At 44.7% G+C, this 26,801-nt stretch overlaps 1 protein-coding gene across 1 annotated transcript in view; it reads left to right on the forward strand.

Annotated features, from left to right (window-relative positions):
- grik2 (glutamate receptor, ionotropic, kainate 2) overlaps positions 1 to 26,801 on the forward strand; it is a 538,314-nt gene that overhangs the window by 390,710 nt on the left and 120,803 nt on the right. Inside the window, exon 10 of the mRNA XM_078542488.1 lies at positions 21,668 to 21,871. Within this exon, the coding sequence (XP_078398614.1) occupies positions 21,668 to 21,871 (204 nt within the window). The remainder of the gene's footprint in view (positions 1 to 21,667; positions 21,872 to 26,801) is intronic.

Consider the following 26,801-nt stretch of genomic DNA (forward strand, 5'->3'; position numbering starts at 1 on the left):
AATGGTGGAGGATGATCCTTTGAATGCGGAGGCTGGTGGGGTGAAAGTAAGGGCAAGGGGGACCCTATCATGGTTCTGGGAGTGAGAGGAAGGAGTGAGGGCGGATGCGCGGGAGATGGGCCGGACACGGTTGAGAGCCCTGTCAACCATTGAGGGTGGGAAACCTCGGTTAAGGAAGAAGGAAGACATGTCAGAAGCACTAAGATAAAAGCAAAATACTGCAAATGCTGGAAATCTGAAACAAAAACAAAAATTGCAGGAAAAACTCAGCAGGTCTGACAGCATCTGTGGAGAGAAAGACAGAGTTATTTTTTGAGTCCGGATGGCTCTTCTTCAGAACTAAAGTGAAGTAGAAATGTGGTGAAATATATACTGTTAAAGGGGGTGGGACAGGTGAAGCTGAATAGAAGGCCAGTGATAGGTGGAAGCAAAGGAGAGATTGCAAAATATGTCATAAATACAAGGTCGAAGGGGTGTTGACGGTGGTGATATTGCCTAAAGTAAGTGCTAATGGTGACATTAAGAGTAGAAAGCAGGATGAGCAAGAGACAGATGGCCCTAGTGGGGGTGGGGTGGGGGGAGGGGACGGTGTGGGAGAAAAGATCGAAATAGGCTAAAAAGTGGGGATAAAACAATGAATGGAAATAAATAATAAAAACTCCTCACACCCCGCTTCCTGTAAGGACTCCATCCCATTCTCTCAGTTCCTTCACCTCCATCGCATCTGTTCTGATGATGCAACACCTGCCCCTTTACTTCCCCCCCTCCTCACTGTCCAAGGGCCCAAACACTCCTTTCAAGTGGACCAGCTTCACTTGCACTTCCCTCAATTTAGTCTACTGCATTTGCTGCTCCCAACTGGAGAGACCAAACGCAGACTGGGTGACCGCTTTGAGGAACACCTTTGGTCCATCCGTTTTCCGGTCCTGCCACGAAGTTACCTCCAAACCATGGCCTTTGCTAGCAATCTCTTGTGTACAGGTTTTTTAAATGCCAAATTCATGGCATGGAATTTCCTTAAACCTGCTCCTACCCTGCCACACTTCTGGAAAAGTTCGAGGCAGAGTAGAAGCATCTCCAAGGAAATTCTAGCACCATGTGTAAAACATCTGTTGATCCTCCCCAGCCTACCACCTCGCTGACTGACATAGAATCCTATGAGCTTAGATATGACCTATCTTTCCCTAAACCATTTGGAATGTTGTAAGTATTGTTGTTAATGGCATTTTACTGAACTGTTCTAATTGTTAACAAGTTTAGCTTTATGCGTTACTTTTTTTTAACTACAGAGTATGTTTCATGAATGCTGATTGTTATGATCCCCATAGAGACCGATAACTTTTAAGAAGATATTTGAGTTCCCAACTGAAAGATTCACATAACAATATTTTGAGTTTAAACACTTTTACTGTAATAAACAAGCTAAAAGAAACATTGACTAAACACTATTTTGTAGGCAACTACAACTCTAAACTACAGAAAAGATAACTCCCTTTACTTTTCATATGACCAAAAACTCCATACCACAGTTGTAATTTAGATCTCACTCTCTGCAGAAATGCAGTTTTTACAGGAACCAGTCCAACATCACTCCCAGCTTCTGACGGGTTTGCTTCATCTCATTTTGCTGATTCATAACATCGAGTGACCATCAAAAGGTGCTTCTCTCAGTTTCCAGAGAAGTCCCAAACTTAGTACCAGCAATAAGGCCTATTCCAGCGACTCTTTCCCTCCCAGCCATACCAGGACAAATCTTCCGGATGCCTTATAGTGCCATGAGATGTGGCTCTTCAACCAGTTACTGTCTTTCCTCCCGCATCCTGCCTCATTGTCCACAGAAAAGAGATACTCTCCCCTCCACTGACCACAGCAGCTGCCATACTTTGTCACTATGAGACCTCTCTCTCCTTTTTTGTCCAAAAGCTTGGAGACTGAAGGTCTATCCACAGCCAGCACAGCTGCTATTGCCTTTGTTTTCAGGTGTGAACATTTTACACTTTGCTCTCAGTAAATGGACCTGTCCCCATATTAACCAAACCACCTGGCCTGTTGCTAGGCAGAACTTATAATAGGTCACATGGCACTCTTCATTACTCCATTTTACCTTAAATTAAAGAGATGGTTTAAAACATAATAATCTTGTAGACATCGCATTTGTAACATGATAACAAATTCATCTCTCCATTATCTTAACAGAACTGTTATCTTATTTAAAATAAAGAATTAATTCTCCATTATGGAAGTGGAGGAAAGAACTTAAAAGTTTTTGTAGTGAAATCATCTACTCTCATGTTTTCCTCTCTCATATCAGTAACCATTAGTGTGTGCCTTGACAAATGCAACTTGAAAATCAGATTACAGAAAAGATTTAGACAACATTTTACAGAGTTATACATCGAAATGTGGGGCTGTATTCTATGTACCCCTGCCAGGTGCATTTATAATGAGGGGGCATTTGCCCACCCCACCACCTTGCCACCCACCCCCATAATATGGAGAGTGGGCGGGCACCAAAATTGGCAACCCACCCATCATATTCAGCTAATGAATCAAGAGTCAATTAGGGACCCTGATAATACGCTGCCCACACTATAAAACATTTAGTGTGGGCAGCTGGGCAGGAGCGGACAGCCCGATTTAAAAATAACTTCTTCAAAAGTCAGGAAGGATGGAGGGCTTTGCTCTTCGAGGGTCTACCTTTGCCAATCATAGGGTGAACCCCTAAGTTTGAACCCCCCTTTCTCCCTACCCACCTGAAGGCTTAAAACAACTCGCTCACCCCCACCATGCCCCCACTACCTGATCTACCCAAACCCTGCCTGCTCAAGAACCCAGACTTACCTGCTCCAGAGATCCATGGGCTTCTTCCTCTTTTTCCTGCAGTCCCAGCAGCTGCCATTGATGCACTCCAGGTGATGCTAGGACTGATGGAGCTGCCGGCTAATCAGATTGGTCAGCAGCTCCAGAGGGCGGGTCTTCCACCCCAGTGAGGGGCCAAAATCCCATTTAGCCCTTGGTTAGCTGCCCCTGAAGTGCGTCATGGCTGTGGCATGCGTCATCCTCGAGCACTTCAGCTCCACGTCGACTTTGCTTTGGTGGGGTGGGGGTGGAGCAAGCCGTATTATAATGCAACCCTGTATCATTCAGCCCCTGGTCTTCATGTGTGTTTCAGTAGGAATGAAAGATCATAGGAGCATTTTACTTTTGTTTACTACTTTGCGTGAAAATGTAAACATTACTATGAAGCTACGTATTCTGTTTTATGCTCATGTCAACACTTCCAGTAAAAATATTCCCCATATTTCATGATAATGGCCCCCTGCTTGTGGACAGTCGCAAGATTTACGACAAATGGATCTTGTTAAATTGCATTGAGCTCTGAAAAGGAGAAAGGACGGGATGATTTTTTTTTGCATCTAAAGCATATCAACAGAAGCAATCTTTGAACCTGGCATCTGATTATTTGAAATGGTTTGAATGCAAACAGCTTTTAATGCAAACATTTACACATCGAGTTGAAATGTATTGCTTCCCCTACATTTAGGCAATATTGCAACAATGCATATCGGTATCAAGCCCCCATTAAGAGGGCAAGCAGGCAATATACTCCTGAATCTCTGTCCAAACCAATCTGCAGCCAGACACTGGAAGGTGCCTGAGAGACGGCAGATTGATTCATCCTTTAATATTACCTGCCTGAAGGAACCAACCCTCTTGACAGAAATGCTGAGATTTACCATTTGGGGATTCATGACTCAAACCTGCATCATGCCACTGTGATCTTGGAACAGATTCACGTTCTTAATCTTCTAATGCCTGCAGGAAGGAAGATTATAATAATGAATATCTGAGAAGTTAACATTGGAAATCTGAGCCCAAGTAAGACTCAACCATATGGAATGAAATCTGAAACATGCAATTAACCTAATTGAAATGAGCTTGGCCAGTTTGAACCTCGTTCTGAAATGCAAATTCTCCATCCAAAACCAGCCCATGAGTTGGCACTAAGTGGTTTATAAGGCTACATAAATTGGGACATGGAAATGCCATATTAAAACAGTGCCAGCTGCTGCTTGGTATGAAAGGCTGTAATTAAGGGATTGCAGAACAGCTTAATAAATGCACGTGCAATACCCGGCCAGGGCGACCACTGCAGTCTTTTGCCACGTCTCGAGTTAACTCAGTTTAACCATATTGTGAAGAAAGGGTTAGAAAGTAATGTTAGAGTCAGATGAAGAGTTGTGGGGAGAAACTAGTATGGACCACAAACAATGACAGGGACCAGTTGGGCCGAATGATCTGCTTCTCTGTGACATTACAAATCAAATGCAGCGAGATACAGCTTTGTGACCAGTGAGTGCTTTATTTTGTCTCCATGTGGAATGAGGGTAAAGTAATTTATTCCCCTTGGCTTGCATTTCTCATCTTAATAGTTGGCAAATTCACAAAACTGCCATGTATACCAAAATTTAAGGATGCCTCGTGTATTTTGTAAAATTAATTCTTGAAACCTGGGCAATGAATTGCGCTCCACTATGTACAGACTTGTAAAACTATGTCCGTATTTAAATGTTAGTTCTGTCAGTAGGGAATAAAAACATTAGCATTTAAAAAAATATCTGCTGAGGAACATATTTCTATGGATGTATTTAGAGAATTTATTTGCTGTGAGCCGAAGGGATAAATGCTTAGACTCTCTTCTGGTTATAACAGAGACCTGACTCAAAAAAGTATAGGATTGTGTGTTGAATATTCCTGGATATGAGGTGTTCAGGAAAGATAAGAAAGGGGGAGATGGGGGCGGGGGGGGGGCGGGGGGGGTGGGTGTGGGGGTGCCTGGTTCTGGTTTGATTAAGAAGATCCTTATTGTGCTGGAGAGAGAGGATATTCCAGATGGATCAAGGACAGAATCTATCTGGCTAGAGCTAAGGGACAAAAAAGGCTCAATTACATTGCTTGATGTAGTTTATAGCACCAACCAGTGGGAAGGATGTACAGGAACAAATTTGCAAGTAAATTACAGAAAGGTGCAAAAATTATGGAACATATGAACAAACATATTAGGACTCGGCCACTCGGCCCCTCGAGCCTGCTGCGCCATTCAAAAAGTTCATAGCTAATCTGACTATACGCTCAACTCCACATTCTCACCTACCCCTGATAATCTTTCATCCCCTTCTTAATCAAGAATCTACCTAGCTCTGCCTATAGAGTAGTTATGGGGGAACTTTAATTATCCAAATATAGACTGGGATAGTAGTTGTGTGAAGGGCAGAGAGGGGCAACAGTTCCTAGGGTGTGTTCAGGAAAATTTTCTATAGCAGTATATTTACAGTCCAACGAGAAAGAAGGCTCTGCTAGAGCGGGTTCTTGGGAATGAGTTGAGCCAAGTGGATCAAGTATCAGTAGGAGAACATTTCGGAGACAATGATCATTGTATCATAAGGCTTAGGCTAACAATGGAAAAGGACAAAGAACAATCCAGAATAAGAATCATTAACTAGGGGAAGGTCAACTTCAATGGAGTAAGAGCAGACCTGGGCTGAATAAATTGGAGTCAAAGGTTGGCAGGAAAAATGGTAGCTGAACAATGGACTATCTTCAAAAAAAGAGATGGTGCAGGCTTAGTCAAAGTATATTCCCTCAAAGGGGAAAGGTAGGGCAAACAAATCCAGAAGCCCCTGGATGACAAAAGAGATAGAAATCAAGACGAAGAACAAAAAGTGCGCTTATGACAGATGTCAGATAGGACAGGATTTTGCCAATGGCAGGGGTGCTCGGCGGGGCGAGCAGGGGCGGCCAGGAGGCTGACCGCATGCACGTGTAAAAGCGCTTCAATCTCCCTGGGAGATGAAGCACTCTTTGAAAAAGCTGAGGCCAGGATTTCCCGGTCGGCAAGCGGGGCGGGGGGGGGTGGATGCAGAGCCCACTTACCGACGCGGGATGATGTTGGGTGGAATTCCCGACGTCACCCCACCTCATTTCAATTTTCAGGTTGGCAGGTGCTTAGCAGAATCAGCTGTGCACCCGCCAATCTATCAATGGCCAATTGAGACCATTGACAAAGTAGTTAAAGTAATTAATGGACCTGGTCGTCCAACCTTAAGGTTGGCGGGCAGGCCGGAAGCCTTGGCGGGCTTCAGAAAAAGCATGAAATTTCATCCACGGACGGGATGAGGTTTCATGCAGGTTTTAAAATTTTTAATAAAATTGTCAATGAAAGTGATGGACATGTCTCAACTCATGTGACAGTGGGGACATGTCAGGGAAATTTATTTCTTCTATTTTTAAAATTTTTTCAGACAGGAGCCGATCGCCCTGAGGCAGCACTTGGCCTCAGGGAGATCGATGCGCTCTTTTTCACCCATGCGTGAAAGAGTGCACTCCCGGTTCAGGGAATCTCCCACCCCCCCCCCACCCCAGCCCGCACAGGGAGCGCATAGCGCTTCCTGGCAGATGTCATGTTAAGGCCCGCCCACGTAAAATGTGCCCCCAGTCGGAGGTGCGCCTCCACATGCCCGCTCCTAAACTTTCCCCCAACAGGGGGAAAATTCTGCCCTTGGTGTATAAAATAAAAATGTCTTTAATCATGTCCCCTAAGGCCGCTTGCCCTTTTCGCCTGCCCGCTAACCGTTGGGTTGAATGGGCAACGTAAATTTGAATTTAATTAGCTTTTTAAAGGCCTTAATAAGCCTTTTAATTGTTGGCGGGTGCACAGCCGACTCCGGTGCGTGCCCGCCGAATGAAATATCGCAAGACTGCGCGATGACATCGGGACGCTTGCCCGACGTCATCGCGTGTCATTTTACACTCGGGTGTGTCGGGCACGCGTCCGCATGCCGAGCATAACATTCTGCCCATAGAAAATAGAATTGAGAACCAGCCTGAGTATGGGAGGGTCAAAAGGGAGGTGAAAAAGCAAATAAGAGGAGCAAAGAGGGAGTATGAAAAGTATGAGGGAGAATGGCAGCCAACATAACAGAGAATCCCAAAATCTTCTATAATCTTATAAATAGTATAAGGATGGTAAAAGAAGGAATAGTGCAGTTTCATGTTCAAAAAGGACATTTACACATGGAGGCGGAGGGCATAGCTGAGGTATTAAACAATACTTTGTATTTGTCTTAACCAAGGAAAAAGGTGTCACCCAGTGCATTCCAGGCCTTAATCGCCAGCTGTGTGAAAGATGAGGTAATTTAGACTCTCAAAGGGTTTAAAATTGATAAGGAGGAAGTATTGGATAGCTATCTGTACTTAAATTAGATATGGCACCAAGACCAAATAGGATGCATCCAAGGGTACTGTGGGAAGCGAGAGTGGAAATTGAAAAGGCACTGGCCATAATTTTACGGTCTTTCTTGGATTTGGGGGTGGTGTCAGAGGCCTGGAGAATTGCAAACATTACACCCTTGTTCAAAAAAGGGTGTAAAGATAAGCCAAACAACTATAGTTTAACTTCAGTCGTGTGGAACAATAATTTGGGACAAAATTAAGGCCAGAATATTACGTTTGGGTGTGTGGGTGCGCGCCCGACACGCCCGAGCGTGAAATGACATGTGATGGCGTCGGGCATGCAACCGGACGTCATCGCGTAATCTCGCATTGTTTCATTCAGCGGGTGTGTGCCGGAGTCGGCTGCCTGCCCGCTGATAATTAAAAGGCCTATTAAGGCCATTATCAACCTTATTAACTTGAAATTTTACCAACGGTTGGTGGGCAGGCAAAAAGGCCAAGCGACCCTTACATTTTTTAGGAAACCTCATCCATGAGTGGGCTAAAAAGCTAATACATATTAAATAAAAACTTTATTTTGGAATTAAAAACATGTCCCATCTCATGTGACAGAGTCACACGAGAGGGGGCATGTTTTATTAATTTTTTACTGTCTTTATTAATTTCTTAACAAATCGCTTCAATCTCCCTGAGGCAGCTCCGCACCTCAGAGAGATTGAAACACTCTTTCTTGCGCATTCGTGAACTGTGCGCTAGGCCCAGCTCTCCCTCCTCCCCCCGCCCACACAGGCAGCACTCAGCGCTGCCACTCGCGATCCACGCAGGGCTTAATTGGCGCATCTGCGTGAAATGGTGATGCAGAGCCGATCGCGGGCGGCGGTCGACTTCCCGCCCGCCCCCGCCAAGGGCAAAATCTTGCCCTACTAGTCACATGGACAAATGTGGATTAACTAAGGAAAGCCAACATTGATTTCTTAAAGGAAAATCATGTTTAACTAAATTGCTGGAGTTTTTTGAAGAGGCTACAGAGAGGGTTTTTGAGAGTAATGCTGTTGATGTGGTGTACATGCACGTTCAAAATGCATTTGGTTCAGTGCCGCACAACAGACTTGTCAGCAAAGTTATAGATCATGCAATAAAAGGGACAGTAGCAACATCGATATGAAATTGGCTGAGTGACTGGAACAAAGTAGTGATTAATGGAAGATTTTCAGGCTGGAGGAAGGTTTGTAGTGGATTTCCTCAGGAGTCGGTGTTGGGACCCTTGCTTTTCCTGATATATATTTAACAAACTGGACCTTGATGTACAGGGCACAATTTCAAAGTTTGCGGATGATAGGAAACTTGAAAGCATTGTGAACTGTGAGGAGGATAGTGCAGAATTTCAAAAGGACATAGACAAGTTGGCGGAATGGACAGACAGATGACAGATGAAGAAATGTGAAGTGATTCATTTTGGTAGGAAGAACATGGAGAGCCAATATAAAACAAAAAGCATACAGTATCCTAGGCTTTATTAATAGGGGCATAGAATACAAGAGCAAGGAGGTTATGTTGAACTTGTAAAGGACACTGGTTTGGCTTCAGCTGGAGTATTGCATCCAGTTCTGAGCACCGCACTTTTGGAAGGATGTGAAGGCATTAGAGAGTGTGCAGAAAAGGTTCACAAGAATGATTCCAGGGATGAGGAACTTCAGTTATGAAGTTAGATTGGAGAATTTTGGACTGTTATCCTGGGAGAAAAGAAGGTTAAGAGGAGATTTGATAGAGCTGTTCAAAATCACGAAGGGTCTGGACAGAGTAGATAGGGAGTTACTATTCTCACTCATGAAAGGATCAAGAACAAGAGGACACAGATTTAAAGTAATTGGCAAAGAAAGAAAAGTTTTATGAGGAAAATCTTTTTCCATGCAGCGAGTGGTTAAGGTCTGGAAAGCACTGCCTCAGAGTATGGTGGAGGCAGGTTCAATCGAAGCATTCAAAATGGAATTAGGCAGTTATATGAAATGGAAGAATGTGCAGGGTTACGGGGAGAAGCTGGGAGAATGGCACTAAATGAATTGCTCATTTGGAGAACTGGTGCAGACACGATGGGCTGAATGGTCTCCTATGCTGTAACGAGTCTGTGATTATTTACTTCCTCATATTAGTTCATTTTATAAAATAAATAGTGGAAGATAAACAAAACCTAGTGACTTATCAGGTTCCTGCTCCCAGGTCAACAGGGCTTGGGAAACAGTTTCCTTTGCTTTTCTCCACCAATGAAGTACTTAAATCCATTTGTAATTCATAGATAAGTGTAAGGATTTGAGCTTTTGCAACTCTCATTGATTGCGCTTGCTGCAATAGGCAGCTACAACAGGCATCTACAACAGGCAACTTCCACAGGTAGACCCATGCCACCTATGAAGCAAAATTCAATCTTACGCACAAAGTAACTGTGATTAGCAGGTCTCAGAGTTAACATGATGCACTGGGGTATATACACAAAAAACGTTACATGTTACATGACAACCTGTACATACATAATGTCAATGTAATAACATGTACCCACCTGCTCCACAAGAATGTTATAAAGCAGAGTTTTGGGTGACCTCAATCATACAGAGGAGTCAATTCTACCTTGCCAACCACTCCCCCCCCCCACAACCCTGCCCCTCCAGTAGAAAAGTTGGTTGGCAGTTCGCCAACTTTAAAAAGGGTACCCCCACAGCGAAAATCCGCTGGGGGTGGCTTGAAGAAGCTGAAAGTGGGACTTTCATTCCTCAGCCACAAGAAGCCCCATCCCTGAGAGCTGTCAGCCAACATGATTGGCTGGCAGCTCCCAGCAGTGCCAGGAGCAAGTAGTTACCATGGCTGGTTTAGCCTTAGACAATTGCCAGGGGATAGGGACAAAGACAATGCCTAGGGAACCGAGTTTATGACACAACCAAAAACAATGGCTTTGGTCACCCCAGTATCTAGTTGGAGCATATTTTTGCTCATCCAGTACTGAATGTCCTCCCTGTTACTGAAAAACGCCTTGCTGGTAGACTGTGTAGTTTAGGCTAAACAAAGAGGCAAAATCCCAGCAGAGCTAAGATCCACTAGGATTCTGCCTCAGCCCCAACTGGAATTTTGGAGCTAAAGATTTCATAATTCATTTTTCAGAATCTGTCAAGCTGATTTTTTTGATGTTTTCTTTATGTAATCCTATAACTCTGCACAAGTGTGATGAAAGGCCACCTGCTCCAGGCAGATTTTCACCCCTCACAAGAAAAGAAAGATTTCCTTATTGCTACTAAGTTTTTTTTAATATAAGAAGCATTTGGTCTGTTATCAATAAGCTGGTAAACAATTTGTATCGTCCAGACAGCTGAAACATGAACTGTGAGCTTTTAACATCAAGGTGCGTTTTGAACCTCCCAACACTTTTGGCATTAAAAGAAGCTTCGGTCCTAAGTGACCATTCAGTGGAACTGTCAAAATAAAATCGGACCACAGGGGATGAATTATTGTTTGCTATGCATAGTGAAACAGTAGATAGGATTTTTTTTGTAATGCATTTATGATGCTGCGACACATAGTGTCCGCATCAATTTTTTTCATCTTGCATTTGTCCACCCACTGGGTAAAAAGTTGCATATCACACAAAACAGGCAATCTGCTGTTAGCTTGCTGACCACATCCCCGCGCCCCTGAATCTGACCACCAGGTTTTCACTGTTAAATACATTTGTAATTAGTACTCTAAACTGAAACCTTATTGGTAGTTTTTTTTTTCAATTGGAAGTGACTGAAACTCCTCCAGTGACCTGACAAGCCTGACCAGTGAGAAGTTGAGCCTTACATTCCTAGAAACTCCTTGGTTTGACCTCCAGGTGATCCTGAGTTAGCTGGTCTTTGTAAAGCCACCACAGTTGGCCTTGGTGACTTAGATCACAGAGGAGAAAATAAATCAAACTTCCTTCTCAAGATTGCTATCCAGTGATATCCACTGAAAGGGGACGTGTGGACGGTGAAAAATGGCACCTCGCCCCCTGATCATGGAGTTTTCCAACACTCACTGGAGGTAATTTGAAATTTTGGCTATTGCATAAGTAGTGTAATATTGTGTTGGCCCTGTTATACGCCTGTGCTGATTTTAGTTAAATTAACATCAAGGGTAGAATTTTCCCCCTGTCGGAGGGGAGGTTTAGGAGCGGGTGCGTGGAGGCACACCTCTGATCGGCGCCCCCAATCAGGGGCACGCCGCCATTTTACGTGGGTGGGCCAATTAAGGCCCACCCAGCGTGATGTCCGCACAGAAGCGCTATGCGCTCACTGTGCGGGCGGGGGGGGGTGGGGGGGGGGAGTTCCCTGAGCCGAGAGTGCGCTCTTTCATGCGCACTCATCTCCCTGAGGCTAAGTGCTGCCTCAGGGAGATCGGCTCCACAATAAAAAATCTTAAAAATAAAAAAAAAAGTCCTTGACATGTCCCCTCATGTGACACTGTCACATGAGTTGGGACATGTCCACCACTTTTAAATACACTTTTATTACATTTTTAAAACGTACCTGAAACGTCATCCCGCTCACGAATGAGGTTTCATGCTTTTTCAGAAGCCTGCCAGGGCTCTCGGCCTGCCCGCCAAACTTAAGGCTGAACGGGTGGGTCCACTAATTACTTTAATGACTGTCAATGGCCTCATTTGGCCATTGACAGGTTGGCGGGCGCACAGCTGATTCTGCTGAGCCCCCGCCTACCTGAAAGTTTAAATGGGGCGGGGTGATGTCGGGAGTTCCGCCCAATGTCATCCCGTGTCATTTTACGCGTCAGTGAGCAGGCCCCGCCCCTCCCCCGCTTGCCGACCGGGAAATCCTGGCCCAAGAGAAATGTGTGACGGGGCAGCAGATTTGCCATCACCCTATTTACATTATTGCAAGAGGTCATAGTTAGGCCCACTGTCAACGTTTACACATGAATGGTGGCCAGTTTGGATGAGGTGCGAGGGCATCTTGCACCTGGGTCAGTCAAATCATGAATTTCATACACCTCGTTAGATGCTTCTCCAATATATACTGAGCCAGGACTCCCAAAAGATATTGCCCAGCCTCCCACTGTAAGTGGAAGACCTGTAGCAACTTCAGGGAAACTGCCATGTCTATGGTTTCTCCTTCTGCAAGTCAACTGTTGAAGTTACAGTGGGAAATCGAGAAACCCCATACAGAAATTTTAGCCCCATATATTTTGAGCACAAAAAGGTAATTAAATACCAGCAGTTCTGGCAAATTTTCAGCTAATTTCTCAGTTGGAAAATCTGTCAATACGCATGATTGTGCCTGTTGTCATGGATGCACAGCAGTACTTTACAGTGTTAAATAATACATTTTAACAGGATTAATGGCCATACCTATTATTACAGGCAGTTGAACCCAGCAGTTGTTTGGAATGGGTACTTTATTGTTCTGATAGCAATTATTGTATCTATCTAGATATGTGGCATTAATGCTAAGGCAAGCGTGGTCCTATAAACACCGCATAATTTCTTATTTTAACTCCTCCATTACCATTGATTATAAATCAGGTAGGGAAACAATAGTCAAGTTAGAGGTAAAATGCTGCAAAACTGAAATAAGAGCTGGAGATACTGGGAATGCACGGCAGGACAATTGAATTTGAGGTACACCTGAGACATTGGGCTGAATAATAGGGTGTTGAAGGTGGGAATGGGGGTGGTGGGTAGATGGCTTCCAACCTCCCCCACCCACCCCCGGAAGCAAAGGTGCTGTTGGGCCGACATGCTCCATGCTGAGCCACCCCGCAGCTATGAAGCGCCGTGGGGCAGCTAGACATTGGCCAGCTGGGGTTCCCACCCCTCAATGGGCAGGAAGCCCTGTCCTCTGGAGTTGTCAGGACTGCAAGAGAAGAAGGAAGAAGGCCCATGGATCCCTGGAGCAGGTAAGTCTGGAGTCTTTGGCAGGGAGGGTTTGGGAAGGTCAGGGATGGGGCGGGGGGTGTGCAGCGCAGGGGGTGGATTTAAGACTGCAGGCGGGTAGGAAAGAAGGGGAGGATTTGATTTTAGGGTGGCCACCCCACGATCTGCAAAGGGCAGCCGCTGAATAACGAATGCCTTCTTCCTTTGCCGCTCTTTCTTAAAAAAAAATCAGCCTGCCTACTCATGCCTGTCTACCCACGCCAAACGTTTTGTGGCATGGGCGGCATATTATCAGGGTCAACTGACTTGATAACAGACCTAATAAACAGACCAAATCTGATTGGTCAGCAGCAGAACTCAAGCAGGCATGAAGAAGGTAGAGACGGACGCCGCAGCCAGGTAAGTCGGGCCTTTTGGGCAGGAGGGATCAGGCAGCCTAGGTAGGGGCGCAATGTGGGTTGGGAGGCTGGTTTTGGAGGACAGGCGAGAAGGAACAGAGGGCGAAATTTTTAGGTCAGCATGTGGGCGCGTGCCCCACCTGATTGGATGTGAATGCGCGTGAGATGACATCGGGCGAGTGTCCTTTCGCCGTCCCGCCCTCGCGCGATATTTCGGTTGGCGTGCACGCACAGAGGGCGGTAGTGCGCCCGCCGACAATTAAGAGGCCAATTAGTGCAATTAAAGTTGCAATTGTCTCCAATTTTTCGTGGTCCGTCCAATCTTACGGTTGGCGGACGGGTGAATCGGCCAGGCGGACTTTTGCATTTTTCATGAAACCTCATCCAAGGATGGGATGAGGCTTCCGTTATTAAATTTTTTTAAAAATGCATGCACAGAATTTTTACCATGGGCAGAATTTTTCCCTCGTCGGCCAGGCGCGGGTCCAAGCTGAACGGGAGAAAAATAGTGCGCGAAGATGCCGGGCGAGCGTCCCGACGTCATCGCGCATTTGTGCGATATTTCAGTCGGTGGGTGCACACGAGAGGGGGAGATCCTCCCCTATGTGTAAGCTCAGGTGACTGATTCTGATGCGTGGACTTTTTTTTTCCGGATTCTAAAAACTTTTTATTTATTGATTTTGAATTCTTCAGCTCCCTGAGGTAGCTCCCTGCCTCCCGGGAGCTTTTATTCCGTCAGCGCCCGCCCTCCATCCCCCACCCCGGCAGCACTGGGCGTTTCAGCGCTCACTTCCACGCTGGCTGGCCGTTAATCGGCTAGGCCAGCGTGAAATCGCGGTCTGGGGCCGATCACAGTCGGTGGTCTGTTCCCCGGCAGCTTCCGGGAGGCCGATCGCTCCTGCACACTGACCTAAAAACCCTGTCCAAAGAGGGGTAACATATGGGGGGCTGTTCCCGATGTGCACAGGGTACCTCTCGAGTGACGTGTCCTCCCTTCCTTCCTGCCTTTTTTCCACTTGGGCTCAAGAAACGGGCTGCCCACTCCCGCCCACCTGCCCACGCCAACCGTATTTTTGGCATGGGCAGCATAATATCCCATGTCAACTGGCTTGGTCACAAGCTCAACTGATCATTCGCCGTTTATCTAAAAATGGCTGGCGGGCTGCGGATTTCAGCACCCACCCAACTACCATTTCATGGGGGACTGCTCGGGGATGGGCGGGGAGGCGGTGGACTGAGCAGCCCCCGTATTTTACGTGGCCCCCGCCCCTCAGAAAACATGCCCAGCATGGGGGGCATTAGAACCCCAGCCCTCAATCTTTTGTGGTTCATCTGAGTCACAGAGCTCTTTTCTTGCAAAATGCTGCAATCTTTGTGAATATGGACACGTTGCATGTTGCTGTTTTATGGGAAGTGCCAGAAACGAGCAGTCCATCAATTGTTTTTGTTATGTTGCACACTAGGAATGGCATTTTTAAAATCCAATCCCTGTATTCCATCTTTACTGCCTTCATTAGGCTGAATCGTTTGACTAGCTGGCATTGGTTAGAGGGTGATTGATGAAAACAATCAATTTAAGTAAACTATAAAGACCATCCTGAAGCCAAATGCAGGAAAAGCAAATGGGTTTGAAATCTGCTGAAATCTTCCCATTCATTGTCAGCTATTGTTCACCGGCATGCTACTTCAGAAAGAGACAATTTTGTTTAAGGACACTGCATATCAGAGAGCTGACAATGTAAAGCATAAAAAAATGATCAGGAAAGCTGCATGTTTTCTGTAAAGCTTATATAATAGGGAAAGCTTTGAGCTCTGCAGATTGAAAGCACCGGTTTTACAGGTTGCTCAATTGGGATTTGTCCTTTCATCAATCACTCAGGTTTAAAATAGAGTGTTGGGTGGAAAAAGTAATTAAATTAGTGGACTTGGGCCATTTAGCAAAATTTACAGTTGTTCTTAGACTTGGATATTTGATAGCAAAGGCAGGGTGTTTTTTTTGAACAAATAGCCTGTAAATATTCATTTCAGTTTTAATAAAGACTTTAAAGCTGACAGAAAAGATACCCTAACACATTGTTGTCCTCTGGGTATATGCTAAGGGAAGTAATAATTAATAGTCAGAGTAGTTAACATTGTTATTAGAAGTTAGGTAGGAATTAAGCTATCTTTGGCACTCTGGCACTTTTCTTTGCATAATCACTGGTATTGTGAAAAGTAACTCATGTTCATATGAATTAATATTTTGGGGAGGATTTTTCCCTTGTTGGGCGGCAGGGGCGGGCGGGGGAGGTCGGGAAGCCGATCGCCGCCCGCGATCGAGGCCAGACCGCAATTTCACACTGGTGGGCTAAATAAGGCCCTCCCAGCGTGAAACGTGAGCAGCAGTACTCAGCACTGCCTGTTTGGGGGGGGGGGGGGGGGGGTGGGGTGCGGTAAGAGGAGGGCGAGCGCAAACTTGGCGCATGAGCCCAGGTGCACGCTGGAAAAGCTCCCTGAGGCACAGAGCTGCAAAGGCTGCTTGGCCTTTTCGCCTGCCCACCAACCGAAATATCATGCGAGTGCGCGATGACGTCAGGACGCCCGCCCGGCATCATCGCACATCATTTTACACTTGGCCAGGTCAGGCACACCCCCGCCTGACGAGCTAAAAATTCTCTCCTTTCGGAAACCTCATCATCTACGGGCAGGAAGAGTTTTCCAACAGCAAAACAAAAATTAAAATTTTAAATTCCATTTATAACATGTCCCTGATCATGGGCTGAATCGTCTGTCGCCTCGGCACGCCGACGTGTACGATGATGCACGGTGATGTCATCGCACGTCATTCCGTTCTTTAGTTCGGCGAGCGCACACCGGAGTCGGCTGCGCGCCCACCAAATTGTCAAAAGACTATTAAGGCCATTAATGAACTAATTAAAGTACTTGTCAGGGCTGCCCGTCCAACCTTAAGGTCGGCAGGCAGGCGGAGAGCCCAGGCGGCCTTCCCATTTTTCATGAAACCTCATCCACGGGCGGGATAAGGTTCCGTGAAGGATTTATTAACGAAATAAAATTTTTTATCAAAGTTCATAAACATGTCCCAGCTCATGTGACACTGTCACATGAGGGAACCTGTCTGAACAATTTTATTATTTTAATTTTTTTTCATTGTTTCATTATGAAATCAATCACCCTGAAGCAGCTCTGTGTCTCAGGGAGCTTTTCCAGCGCGCACCCGCGCACATAAACAAAGTTCGTGCTCGCCCTCCTCCCTCCACGTAGGCAGCACTGAGCGCTGCTGTTCGCGTTTCACGCTGGGCGGGCCTTAATTGGCCCACCAGCGTGAAATCGTGGACGGGTCCCAATCGCAGGCGGTGGTCGGCTTCCCGACCGCCCCCGCCAAGCCCGTAAGGTTTGACGGGCAGTGAAAAATTTCTTTCATTTACCTTCTTAATGGCCTTAATAGGCTTTTTAATTGTCGGAGGGCACACTGCCAACTCACCACCGCAAGCCCGCCAATCGAAATATCGCAAGAGTGCGCGATGAGGTCGGGATGCTCGCCTGACACCATCGCATGTCATTTTATGCTTGGTTGGGTCGGGTCGGGCGAGCTAAACATTCTCCCCATTGTTTGAGGCGATAACAGACCAGGAATAGGAGACATAATTAAAAAGTACATTTTTTTTGGTTTGGAATGGAGTATGGAGCTTTTGTTATATTTTTAATCAGTGAGAGGAAAAGAATCATCAAAGCACAACATGGGATTTTAACTTCAAGGTTACAGCCTAGTTTGGCTGGTTTCTACCTTTGAATATTCTTATCTGTTTACAATTATAAGGATCCATTTATTACAAGCTGTAATTAATTTTTCACAAAAGTATATCGTCATAGTGGAGTGGTGTTAAGAGCATAAGAAACATATGAACATGAAAAAGACAAGAGCAGGGGTAAGCCATATGACTCCTTAAACATACTGTGCCCTTCATAACTGCACTTTGACATCAGGGGCAGCATTTTCTGTTTGGCATACGGGAGCACGCCAATGTGTAAAATGACGCACGGTGACGTCGGGCGTGCGTCATTCTGATCCTCCATTCAGTGGGCGCGCGCCGGCCGAACTTTCAAAGGCCTGTTAAGGCCGTTAATTAACCACTTACCCAAGTTGACAGGGCTGCTATCCAACCTTAAGGCTGGCGGGCAGGCGAAGAGCCCAGGCGGCCTTCGCTTTTTTCACAAAACCTCATCCACGGGCGGGATGAGGTTTCATGAAGGGTTTATTAAAATAATAAATATTTCTTAAACATTTCATAAACATGTCCCAGCTCATGTGACGCTGTCACATGAGGGGACACGTGTAAATGAATTTTAACTTTCTTCATTTTAAACTTTGAAACTGAACTTAATCTCCCTGAGGCAGCTCTGTACCTTAGGGAGATTTCTGCGCTCTTTCGTGCACATTGTCTGCGTGCCCGCCCGTGCTCGCTCCTGCCCAGCCTGCCCGATGGAGAGAAAATTCTTCCCCTTGTTTCCTTCAGTGCCCAGAAATGTATCAATTTCGGTCTTGAATACACTCATTGACTGACGATCCACAGGTCTCTGGGGCAGAGGATTCCAAAGATTTATAACCTTACGAGTGAAGAAATTTTTACTCATCTCGGTCCTAAATTACTGACCCCTTATCCTGAGACTGTGACCCCTAGTTTTAAACTCTCGAGCCAGGGGAAGCAGCCTCTCAGCAGCTACCCTGTCAAACCCCTTCAGAATTTTATACGCTTCAATGAGATGACCTCCCGTTCTTCTAAACTCCAGGGAATATAGGCCTATTCTACACAATTACTCCTTATAGGACAGCTCTGTCATGCCAGGAATCAATCCAGTGAATCTTTGTTGGTATATCCTTCCTTAGGCTTGGAGACCATGGGCTGGATTTTCATAGAGTCGGGGAGACACCATGGAGAGGTGAAAATCATGGCCGGAACCTGATTCCAGGATTCCCGACTCTGTTCCCAGGGATTCCGATTTTCAAGAGTTCCTTTTAAGGATGTGGGCTAGCTTGGGTCAGAATGCCTTACCCTACACTCTTGACCTGGCCAGCTCCATTGTGGGGATAGGCATGTCCTAGACCTCTGCAGCTTTCATGGAGACAGGCATTTTCAAAGAGTTATGGTTCATGGTACCTCAGAGTTGTTGTGACCCATTGTCTGCATGTGGGAACCTTTCGAAAGGTAAGTTCAAAAGGCCCTCCTCGTGCTTCCATGCCAAGGTATGCCCCACTCACCTATCCCTCAGGCCCCTCATGCCCCCCAAATCAAGGGATCGCCCCCACCCACCCCCTATGCCAAGCTATGGCACTTCAATGCCAATTCACCCACTATACACTGCATAGAATCAATGAATCCTATAGTGACAATAGGATGTGTGTTAAAAAAAACTTTTAAAAATTGTAATTCGTTGATAACTTTCCACTTTCTTAAAAAAAAGCTCATTTTTACTACAGGCCAATAAAAGTGCCAATCACCCAGATCTTTTAAAATTATCAATAGATGAAACTGCAATCACTTGATACCTCTTTATCTTATGTAAGTAAACATTATGAAATTGATAGAACAGATCAAAGAGCCAGAGCTGTCAATCAAACAATGTTTTCCCTGGGGCTCATGTGTTTCAGTACTCTAATGGATGTCTGGGTTCTCAACCAAGTCTCATTATGCATTAGCGGCTCTCTGATCTCTTCTGTCAAATGCATAATGTTCATTTATAAAGATAAAAAGATGTCAAGTGTTTACACGTTAACTATTGAAACTTTAAAGTGTCTGGATGATTGACAGTTTTATTGGGCTGCTGTAAAGAAGAGTTTTATAAGAAAGTAGAAAGTTATCAATGAACGACTTTTTAAAGCTTTTTATTAACACATCCTATTGTCATTACAAGGGGTTCATTGGTTCTATACATTGTATAATGGGTGAAAAGGGCATGGAAGTGCCATGGTCTGGCATGGGGGCATGAGGGGCCATAGGGTGGGTGGGGAACATGAGGTGGTATGGATGGGAGGGCATGACAGTTTTCATTATAACTGGGCCAAAGTCCCACAGCACTAAGTTGGGCCTTTTAAATAGCCCGTCTCGGCACCCAGCAACCCTGTGGCTGTCTCCAAACGCTTTCCTGAGTCAGCTGACCCAACTGCAGGAAGTTGGGCCAAGCCAGGAATTTTCCTGATTACCACTACCTCCCTCAAGGATGTTTTCCTGCTGTGGCACTTATTAGGCCCAATTTTCCTCATGGTCCCTACTACTTTTTGTCCTGAAACTGGTTTCCTTGTTTTTCTGAGAACATTTGAGGAATTTTCTGGTGAGTTTGATTGTAGGAACTGCTGAGAGATTTGTGAAGGTGATGGATGGCTTTGTTGCTTGGAGGTTTTTTGATTAAACTTGGCTCTTTTGCTGTCCTTGGCATTCCAATTTATGGGACGCCCTGCTAATGCCAGAGTTGCCTTTCTAATAATTTCCACCATCTAAAATGATTGTATTTTTATATTTTTCCATTTTCCATCGAGCCCATGAAAGCATTTTGCCATTGTGCATATGTGATGCTGGTATTGAGGGTTGATGTCAATCCAAAATTAACCTATATTAGCCTACAATAAAGCATATTGGTGAACTATCACAATAAGCTTGCAAATTTCAGGATGACTGACTCCTTCCTCATCTCTCAAGCACACGCATGAAACTAAATGTGTGAAGTAACAGAGTGGTGCAGTGGGTTAAAAACTGGATCCAAAATCCCACCCAGATTGTTAGGTTGAAGATCGGCTTGTCTGCTGGCTGGAAAGGTGGTTATGTGACATGAGTTTGGGCAGTCTCAATCCAATTTCTAGAGCCCAAAATTGTCCCTAATTTGGCATTAATGGAGACCTCACTCAAAGTGATCACATGAAGGTTGATGTAGGAAATGCTGAAAAGGTGACACTGTAGAGGACAGTTCTGAGGTTGGGACTCATATATGTTATTGGAGCAAAATAAAGTGGAGTTTCTTAGTCTAGCTCTGCTTTATCAGACCTGGAAGTATTTGATACTGAGGAGCTCATGTTCTAGAATTATGATTTTCATTTTTAAGAAAAGGAGTTCCAGCTACTTCATGTAGACTTTAAAATAAATAACATAAGTTGATAACTTCAGTTTAAGTAAAATAGAAACTTAACACAACACTAGGATCAAATTAGATCTTCATCAGCTAGTATTGAAAACAGAAACATTAGTTTATTTGGACACTTTTGCAGAATATAAGTTTGTTCTTGCATTTTTTTCCATGCCAAGATTCTGATTTTGCATGCACCAGGCACCAAATAAAAGGTCATGCGCTCTTTCATGATGCATGAGTCAAAATAAGATGATGACGGATCCCAAACTTTTGCCCACCTCTGATCTCTCAATTTAATGAACACGATGCCTGAAATCAGGCTGTTTACTAACCTGCATTCTTGTGGAGTTCATGCGGAACCACAAATTTTTATGTTTTCTTTTTAAATGACCTAATTGCCACAGAAGCAAAAATGGAACAGTGTTGCAAGGGCCCAAATGCAGAGGAGTTTATACTATGTTTACATTAAAATGAATGTTTTCTGCAAGAAGGGGAATAGCTAAGTTATTTATGTTCCTAATTGTCTTCATCTCTATTGACCTTTGTTGTTGATTTTCTGTTCAGTTTGGCCTGTGAGGCACAGAAATAACGTGTTCTCTTTCAGTATAATACTGATCTAAATATGCTGTCCGCTGCTAATCATACCCAGGAGGTAATTTACCGTGATTTTTATTTCTAATGTTTACCCATTGAACACCTAATTTTTTTTAGCAAATTTTGTAGCTTACTAATTTTAACTGCCAGGATTTATGAAAACAAATTCTAAATGTATTTTTTTTCAATGGCTCTGATCTCAAATTAAAGTATTTTCTACAGCTGATAGTTTAGTTCCAACAGCTCCCACTGCAGGGAATGCTCGACTTCAGGGATTACAAATAGAAGCCTTCAAATGTATCTGCTCTGACTTAGGTCTTTACCTGATTAGCAGAGGGCAGTTTTGACAGACATTATCTCTGAGATGTATTTGTCACTCGGGACATGTAAAGTCCTTACATTGATTCCTTGCTGTTATCAACTTTCACAGGAAGAGCCTTATGTGATGTTTAAAAAGTCCGATAAACCTCTCTATGGAAATAGTCGATTCGAGGGATTCTGCATTGACCTTCTGAAGGAGTTGTCCAATATTCTCGGGTTTACCTATGAGGTCAGACTCGTGGACGATGGGAGATATGGAGTTCAGGATGAGAAAGGACAGTGGAATGGAATGGTCAGGGAACTGATGGATCATGTAAGTAGTTCATGCTTGGAGTTATTTTAAATACAATAAAATGCAGTTCTGTCATGCCTTTCACAACCTCAGGAGGTCCCAAAATGCCTTACAACCAGTTAAGTGCTTTATAGTGTAGTTACTGTTGTATTATAGTAGTGGTATCCTAGATGGTGTTCATCATGTTGGCTTAGGGGAGGGCACATATATCGTAGGTGTCACGGGGGATATGCAATTAGAGAGCATTTCTTATATATTTTCTTTGAGAGAGGGTGTCATAAACAATGCATGTTATATCAGAATTGTTTGTATCTTGATGCTATAATGAGATGCAGGGAAATGTAAAGAAGAGTCACTTGATTGCAGAGGCCACGTGAGTTATTTTCTTTTTGCTTACTTCTAATTTCATGCTTGAAATATCTGATTTTTTTATTGTGACCTGAAGAGACGGTGTTGTCATGGTAACTGACTTGCAAGATACTTTACCATGTTTTCAAGGTGGGGAGGATGCTGTAATGTCATTGTGCTGTCTATTGCATCTACCACTTCTATTGTGCTATTCTAAGCCCTTGATATTTACTCGTCACGAAGTCAGCGGTGAGCGAGGGGATAATGGAAGTTTGGTTTGATAGGAATACAAAAGGATGTGGATGCTGAAAATCTTGAACAAAAACAAAAAAAAATCATGAAAATACTCAGCAGGTCAGGCAGCATCTGTGGAGAGAAACAGAGTTAACGTTTCAGGTCGAGATGACATTGCATCAGAACTAAAGAAAGATACAAATGCCAGAGGTTTTGAGCCAGTGGAAGTGAGGAGGGGGCAGGAGCAACAAAAGGGAAGGTCTGTGATAGGGTGGAGGGCAGAAGAGATTAAATAATAAAAAAAAATCATGGCAAAACAGCCAAAGAGCCAATGGGTATAGGAAAGAATTAAAAGATGTGTCCAGATAAGGTGTGAATGGCCCCATAGCAGCCATCCCATTATAACATGAAGGAATAAAGAAAGAAACAAGATAAGATTGACCCAGCAAAAAAACATATAGAAAAAGATGGAGGCAGAGATTACGATCTACAATTGCTGAACTCGATAATGATTGCTTGTAGAGTGTAAAGTGCTGAGTCAAACAATGAAGTGCTGTTCCTCAAGATTGCTTTGAGCATTGGGTTTTCATAGAACGGCTTTTAAATTTTTTCAACAGGCTTCCCGCCTGACAACCAGCTAGCATGTCAACCTTCATACAATAGTGGGTACGGTAGCATCATAGTCATGTTACTGGACTTGTAATCCAGGGGCCTGGACTAATGATCTGGAGACATGGGGTTGCTGGGGTGGAATATGATCTCATGCACTGGATTACACAATACCCCACAGTATCCACTGCAATAAAATGCTGGGCATTGGAAGGTGAGCGAGAGTGGGAAGGCCATTTCTTCACCAAAGTTGGTGAAAGGGCTGAAAAGGTTTTTTGGGTTGTTTGGGGGTGTGGGGGGGGGTTGCGGGGGGGCGCTGTGGGGTGGAGAGCCATATGCCATCCCGGAAGAAAAGTTGGTCTGACTTCAAAAGAAAGGCTGCCCTGCAGCAAGAATGTACTCTGGGGGACTGTATAATCCAGCACATGAGATCAAATTCCACGCCAGTAGCTCAGTATTTATATTCAATTAATTAAACAAATCTGAGAGGAGAAAGAAGCTAGTATCAGCTATGGTGACCATGAAACTGCTGGGTTGTTATAAAAACCCACCTGGGAGAGGGAAATCTGCCATCCTTATCGAGTCTGACCTGAATGTGACTCCAGGCCCACAGCAATATGGTTGACCCTTAACTGCCCTCTGAAGTGGCTTAGCAAGCCACTCAGTTGTATTCACCAACCCCTTTTGAAGGGCATTTAGGGATGGGCAATAAATGCTGACCTTGCCATTGATGCCCACACCCCATGAATGAATGAAAAAAACCAGCATTCTACATTACTATAGTATTCTTCGTACATTGAAAGATGTCACTGTCATAGGGAAATTGCTTTAGGCAGCGGTGTGCGTTGTCACACCACCATAGTGGTGTTGTCACTGGACTAGTATTCCAGAGACCCAGGGTAATGCTCTAGAGACCCAGGTTCAAATCACACGTTTGATGACGACCACAAAAAAACCATTGCTGGTTGTCATAAAAGCCCATCTGGTTCACTAATGCCCTTTAGGGAAGGAAAGCTGCTGACCTTACCTGGTCTGGCCTACATATGACTCCAGACCCACAGCAATGTGGTTGACTCTTAGCTGTCCTCTGAACAAGGGCAACAAATGCCTAGATGTCTAGCCAGTGACGCCCATGAACGAATAAAAAAAATAGTAGGGCATTTAGAGCATCATAATACAATCAGGCAGAATCAACATGGTTTTGTGACAGGGAAATCATGTTTGACTAATTTATTAGAGTTCTTTGAGGAAGTAACAAGCAGGATAGATAATGGGGAACCAGTAGATGTGGAGTATTTGGATTTCCAAAGGCATTCGATAAGGTGCCACATAAAAGGTTACTACACAAGATAAGAGCCCATGGTGTTGGGCGTAACATATTTGTATGGATATAGGATTGGTTAGCTAACAGGAGGCAGGCCTGGGATAAATGGGTCATTTTCAGATTGGCAAAATTGTAGCTAGTGGAATGCCACCAGGGCCAGTGCTGGAACCTCAACTATTTACAATCAATATTAATGACTTGGATGAAGGAACCGAGTGTATGGTAGCTAAAGTTACTGATGGCACAAAGATAGGTAAGAAAGCAAGTGGTGAAGAGGACACAAATGGCCAGATCTTTGTTCCTGAGGTGGGTAGTGTGGGTGGGGAAATTTCTCGGCTCGCCCCACCCACCTCAGGTAAAGGTGCCCCAAATGATGCAATTTTTGCTCTGGGGTGGGGAGCGGGGAGGTATGGAGTTGCGGATCAGAGGCAGCCACAGGGCCTGCCGAATGCCAAGGTGGGCTGGTTAAAAGACACATTTCGGTTCTCTGGGTCTTTGTCCCAGATGATTAATTAAATATAAAGCCCTTTAGCCCTCATTCCTCACACCCCTCAGCCCCCATCTACTCCCCATGCGCAATCCATGCAAACTCATGCCAAACCCATGTCCCCCATCCATGCCCAATGCTCCCTCATACCCTCCATGCCAACCAATGCCCCCACCCACCCCCATAGCTCCTTATTGCTCCTATGCCAACTTAGTGTCAACTCATGGCTCCCACTCATCCCCATGGCGCCTTATAGCCCCAAAGCCAACTTAGTTCTGACTCAGAGGACTGGAGAACAGCTAATGTGGTTCCGTTATTTAAGAAGTGTTGTAGAGATAAGCCAGGGAACTACAGGCCAGTGAGTCTCACATCAGTGGTAAGGAAATTATTGGAGAAAATTCTGAAGGAGAGAATCTATCTCCACTTGGAGAGGCAAGGTTTGATCAGGGATAGTCAGCATGGCTTTGTCAGAGGGAGGTCATGCCTAATAAATTTAATTGAATTTTTTGAGGAGGTGACCAGGTGTGTAGATGAGGGTAATGTAGTTGATGTAGTTTATATGGATTTCAGCAGAGCCTTTGACAAGGTCCCACATGGGAGACTTATAAAGATGGCAAAGGCACATGGGATACAGGATAATTTGATAATGTGGATTCAAATTTGGCTTAGTTGTAGGAGACAGAGGGTGATGACAGAAGGATGCTTTAGTGACTGGAAGCCAGTGTCCAGTGCCGTACCACAGGGATCTGTGCTCGGTCCCCTATTATTAGTAATATAAACGACATAGATGACTATGTGGGGGGTAGGATTAGTAAGTTTGCAGATGATACAAAGATTGGCCGGGTGGTTAATAGTGAGGTTGAGTGTCTTGGGCTACAGGAAGATATAGACAGGATGGTCAAATGGGCAGATAAGTGGCAGATGGAATTTAACCCTGAAAAGTGTGAGGTGATACACTTTGGAAGGAGTAATTTGACAAGGAAGCATTTAATGAACGGCATGACACTAGGAAGTTCTGAGGAACAAAGGAACCTTGGCGTGTGTGTCCATAGATCTCTAAAGGCAGAGGGGCATGTTAGTGGGGTAGTGAAAAAGTCATATGGGACACTTGCCTTTATCAATCGAGGCATAGATTACTAAAGTAGGGAGGTGATTTTGGAGTTGTATAGAACCTTGGTGAGGCCACAGCTGGAGTACTGTGTGCAGTTCTGGTCGCCACATTATAAGAAGGATGTGATTGCACTGGAGGGGGTGCAGAGGAGATTCACCAGGATGTTGCCTGGGATGAAACATTTAAGTTATGAAGAGAGGTTGGATAGACTCGGTTTGTTTTCGTTGGAGCAGAGAAGACTGAGAGGCGACCTGATCGAGGTGTACAAGATTATGAGAGGCATGGACAGGGTGGATAGGGAGCAGCTGTTCCCCTTACTGGAAGGGTCAGTCACGATGGGGCATAAGTTTAAGGTGAGGGGCAGGAAGTTTAGGGGGGATGTGAGGAAAAACATTTTCACCCAGAGGGTGATGACGGTCTGGAATGCACTGCCTGGGAGGGTGGTGGAGGCGGGTTGCCTCACATCCTTTAAAAAGTACCTGGATGAGCACCTGGCACATCATAACATTCAAGGCTATGGGCCAAGTGCTGGTAAATGGGATTAGGTAGGTAGGTCAGGTGTTTCTCATGTGTCGGTGCAGACTCGATGGGCCGAAGGTCCTCTTCTGCACTGTGTGATTCTGTAATTCATGCCAACTCATGCCCCCACCACCCTTTGTCCTTACACTCTCCAAGCCACCTCACCCAGAATCTAACATAGGCAGACCTCAGGAGACATGCTGAGATGAAATAAAATATGATTTTAAATATCTATTACAGAGTTCACTGTAAAAAAAACAGTTCCATTCATAGAAGCCCATGAAGTACATTTAAATCCTTTCAAGTACTTAATCGCTTA

This window comes from Cetorhinus maximus, chromosome 5 (genome assembly GCF_964194155.1).
Source record: "Cetorhinus maximus chromosome 5, sCetMax3.hap1.1, whole genome shotgun sequence".
Lineage (NCBI taxonomy): Eukaryota > Metazoa > Chordata > Chondrichthyes > Lamniformes > Cetorhinidae > Cetorhinus > Cetorhinus maximus.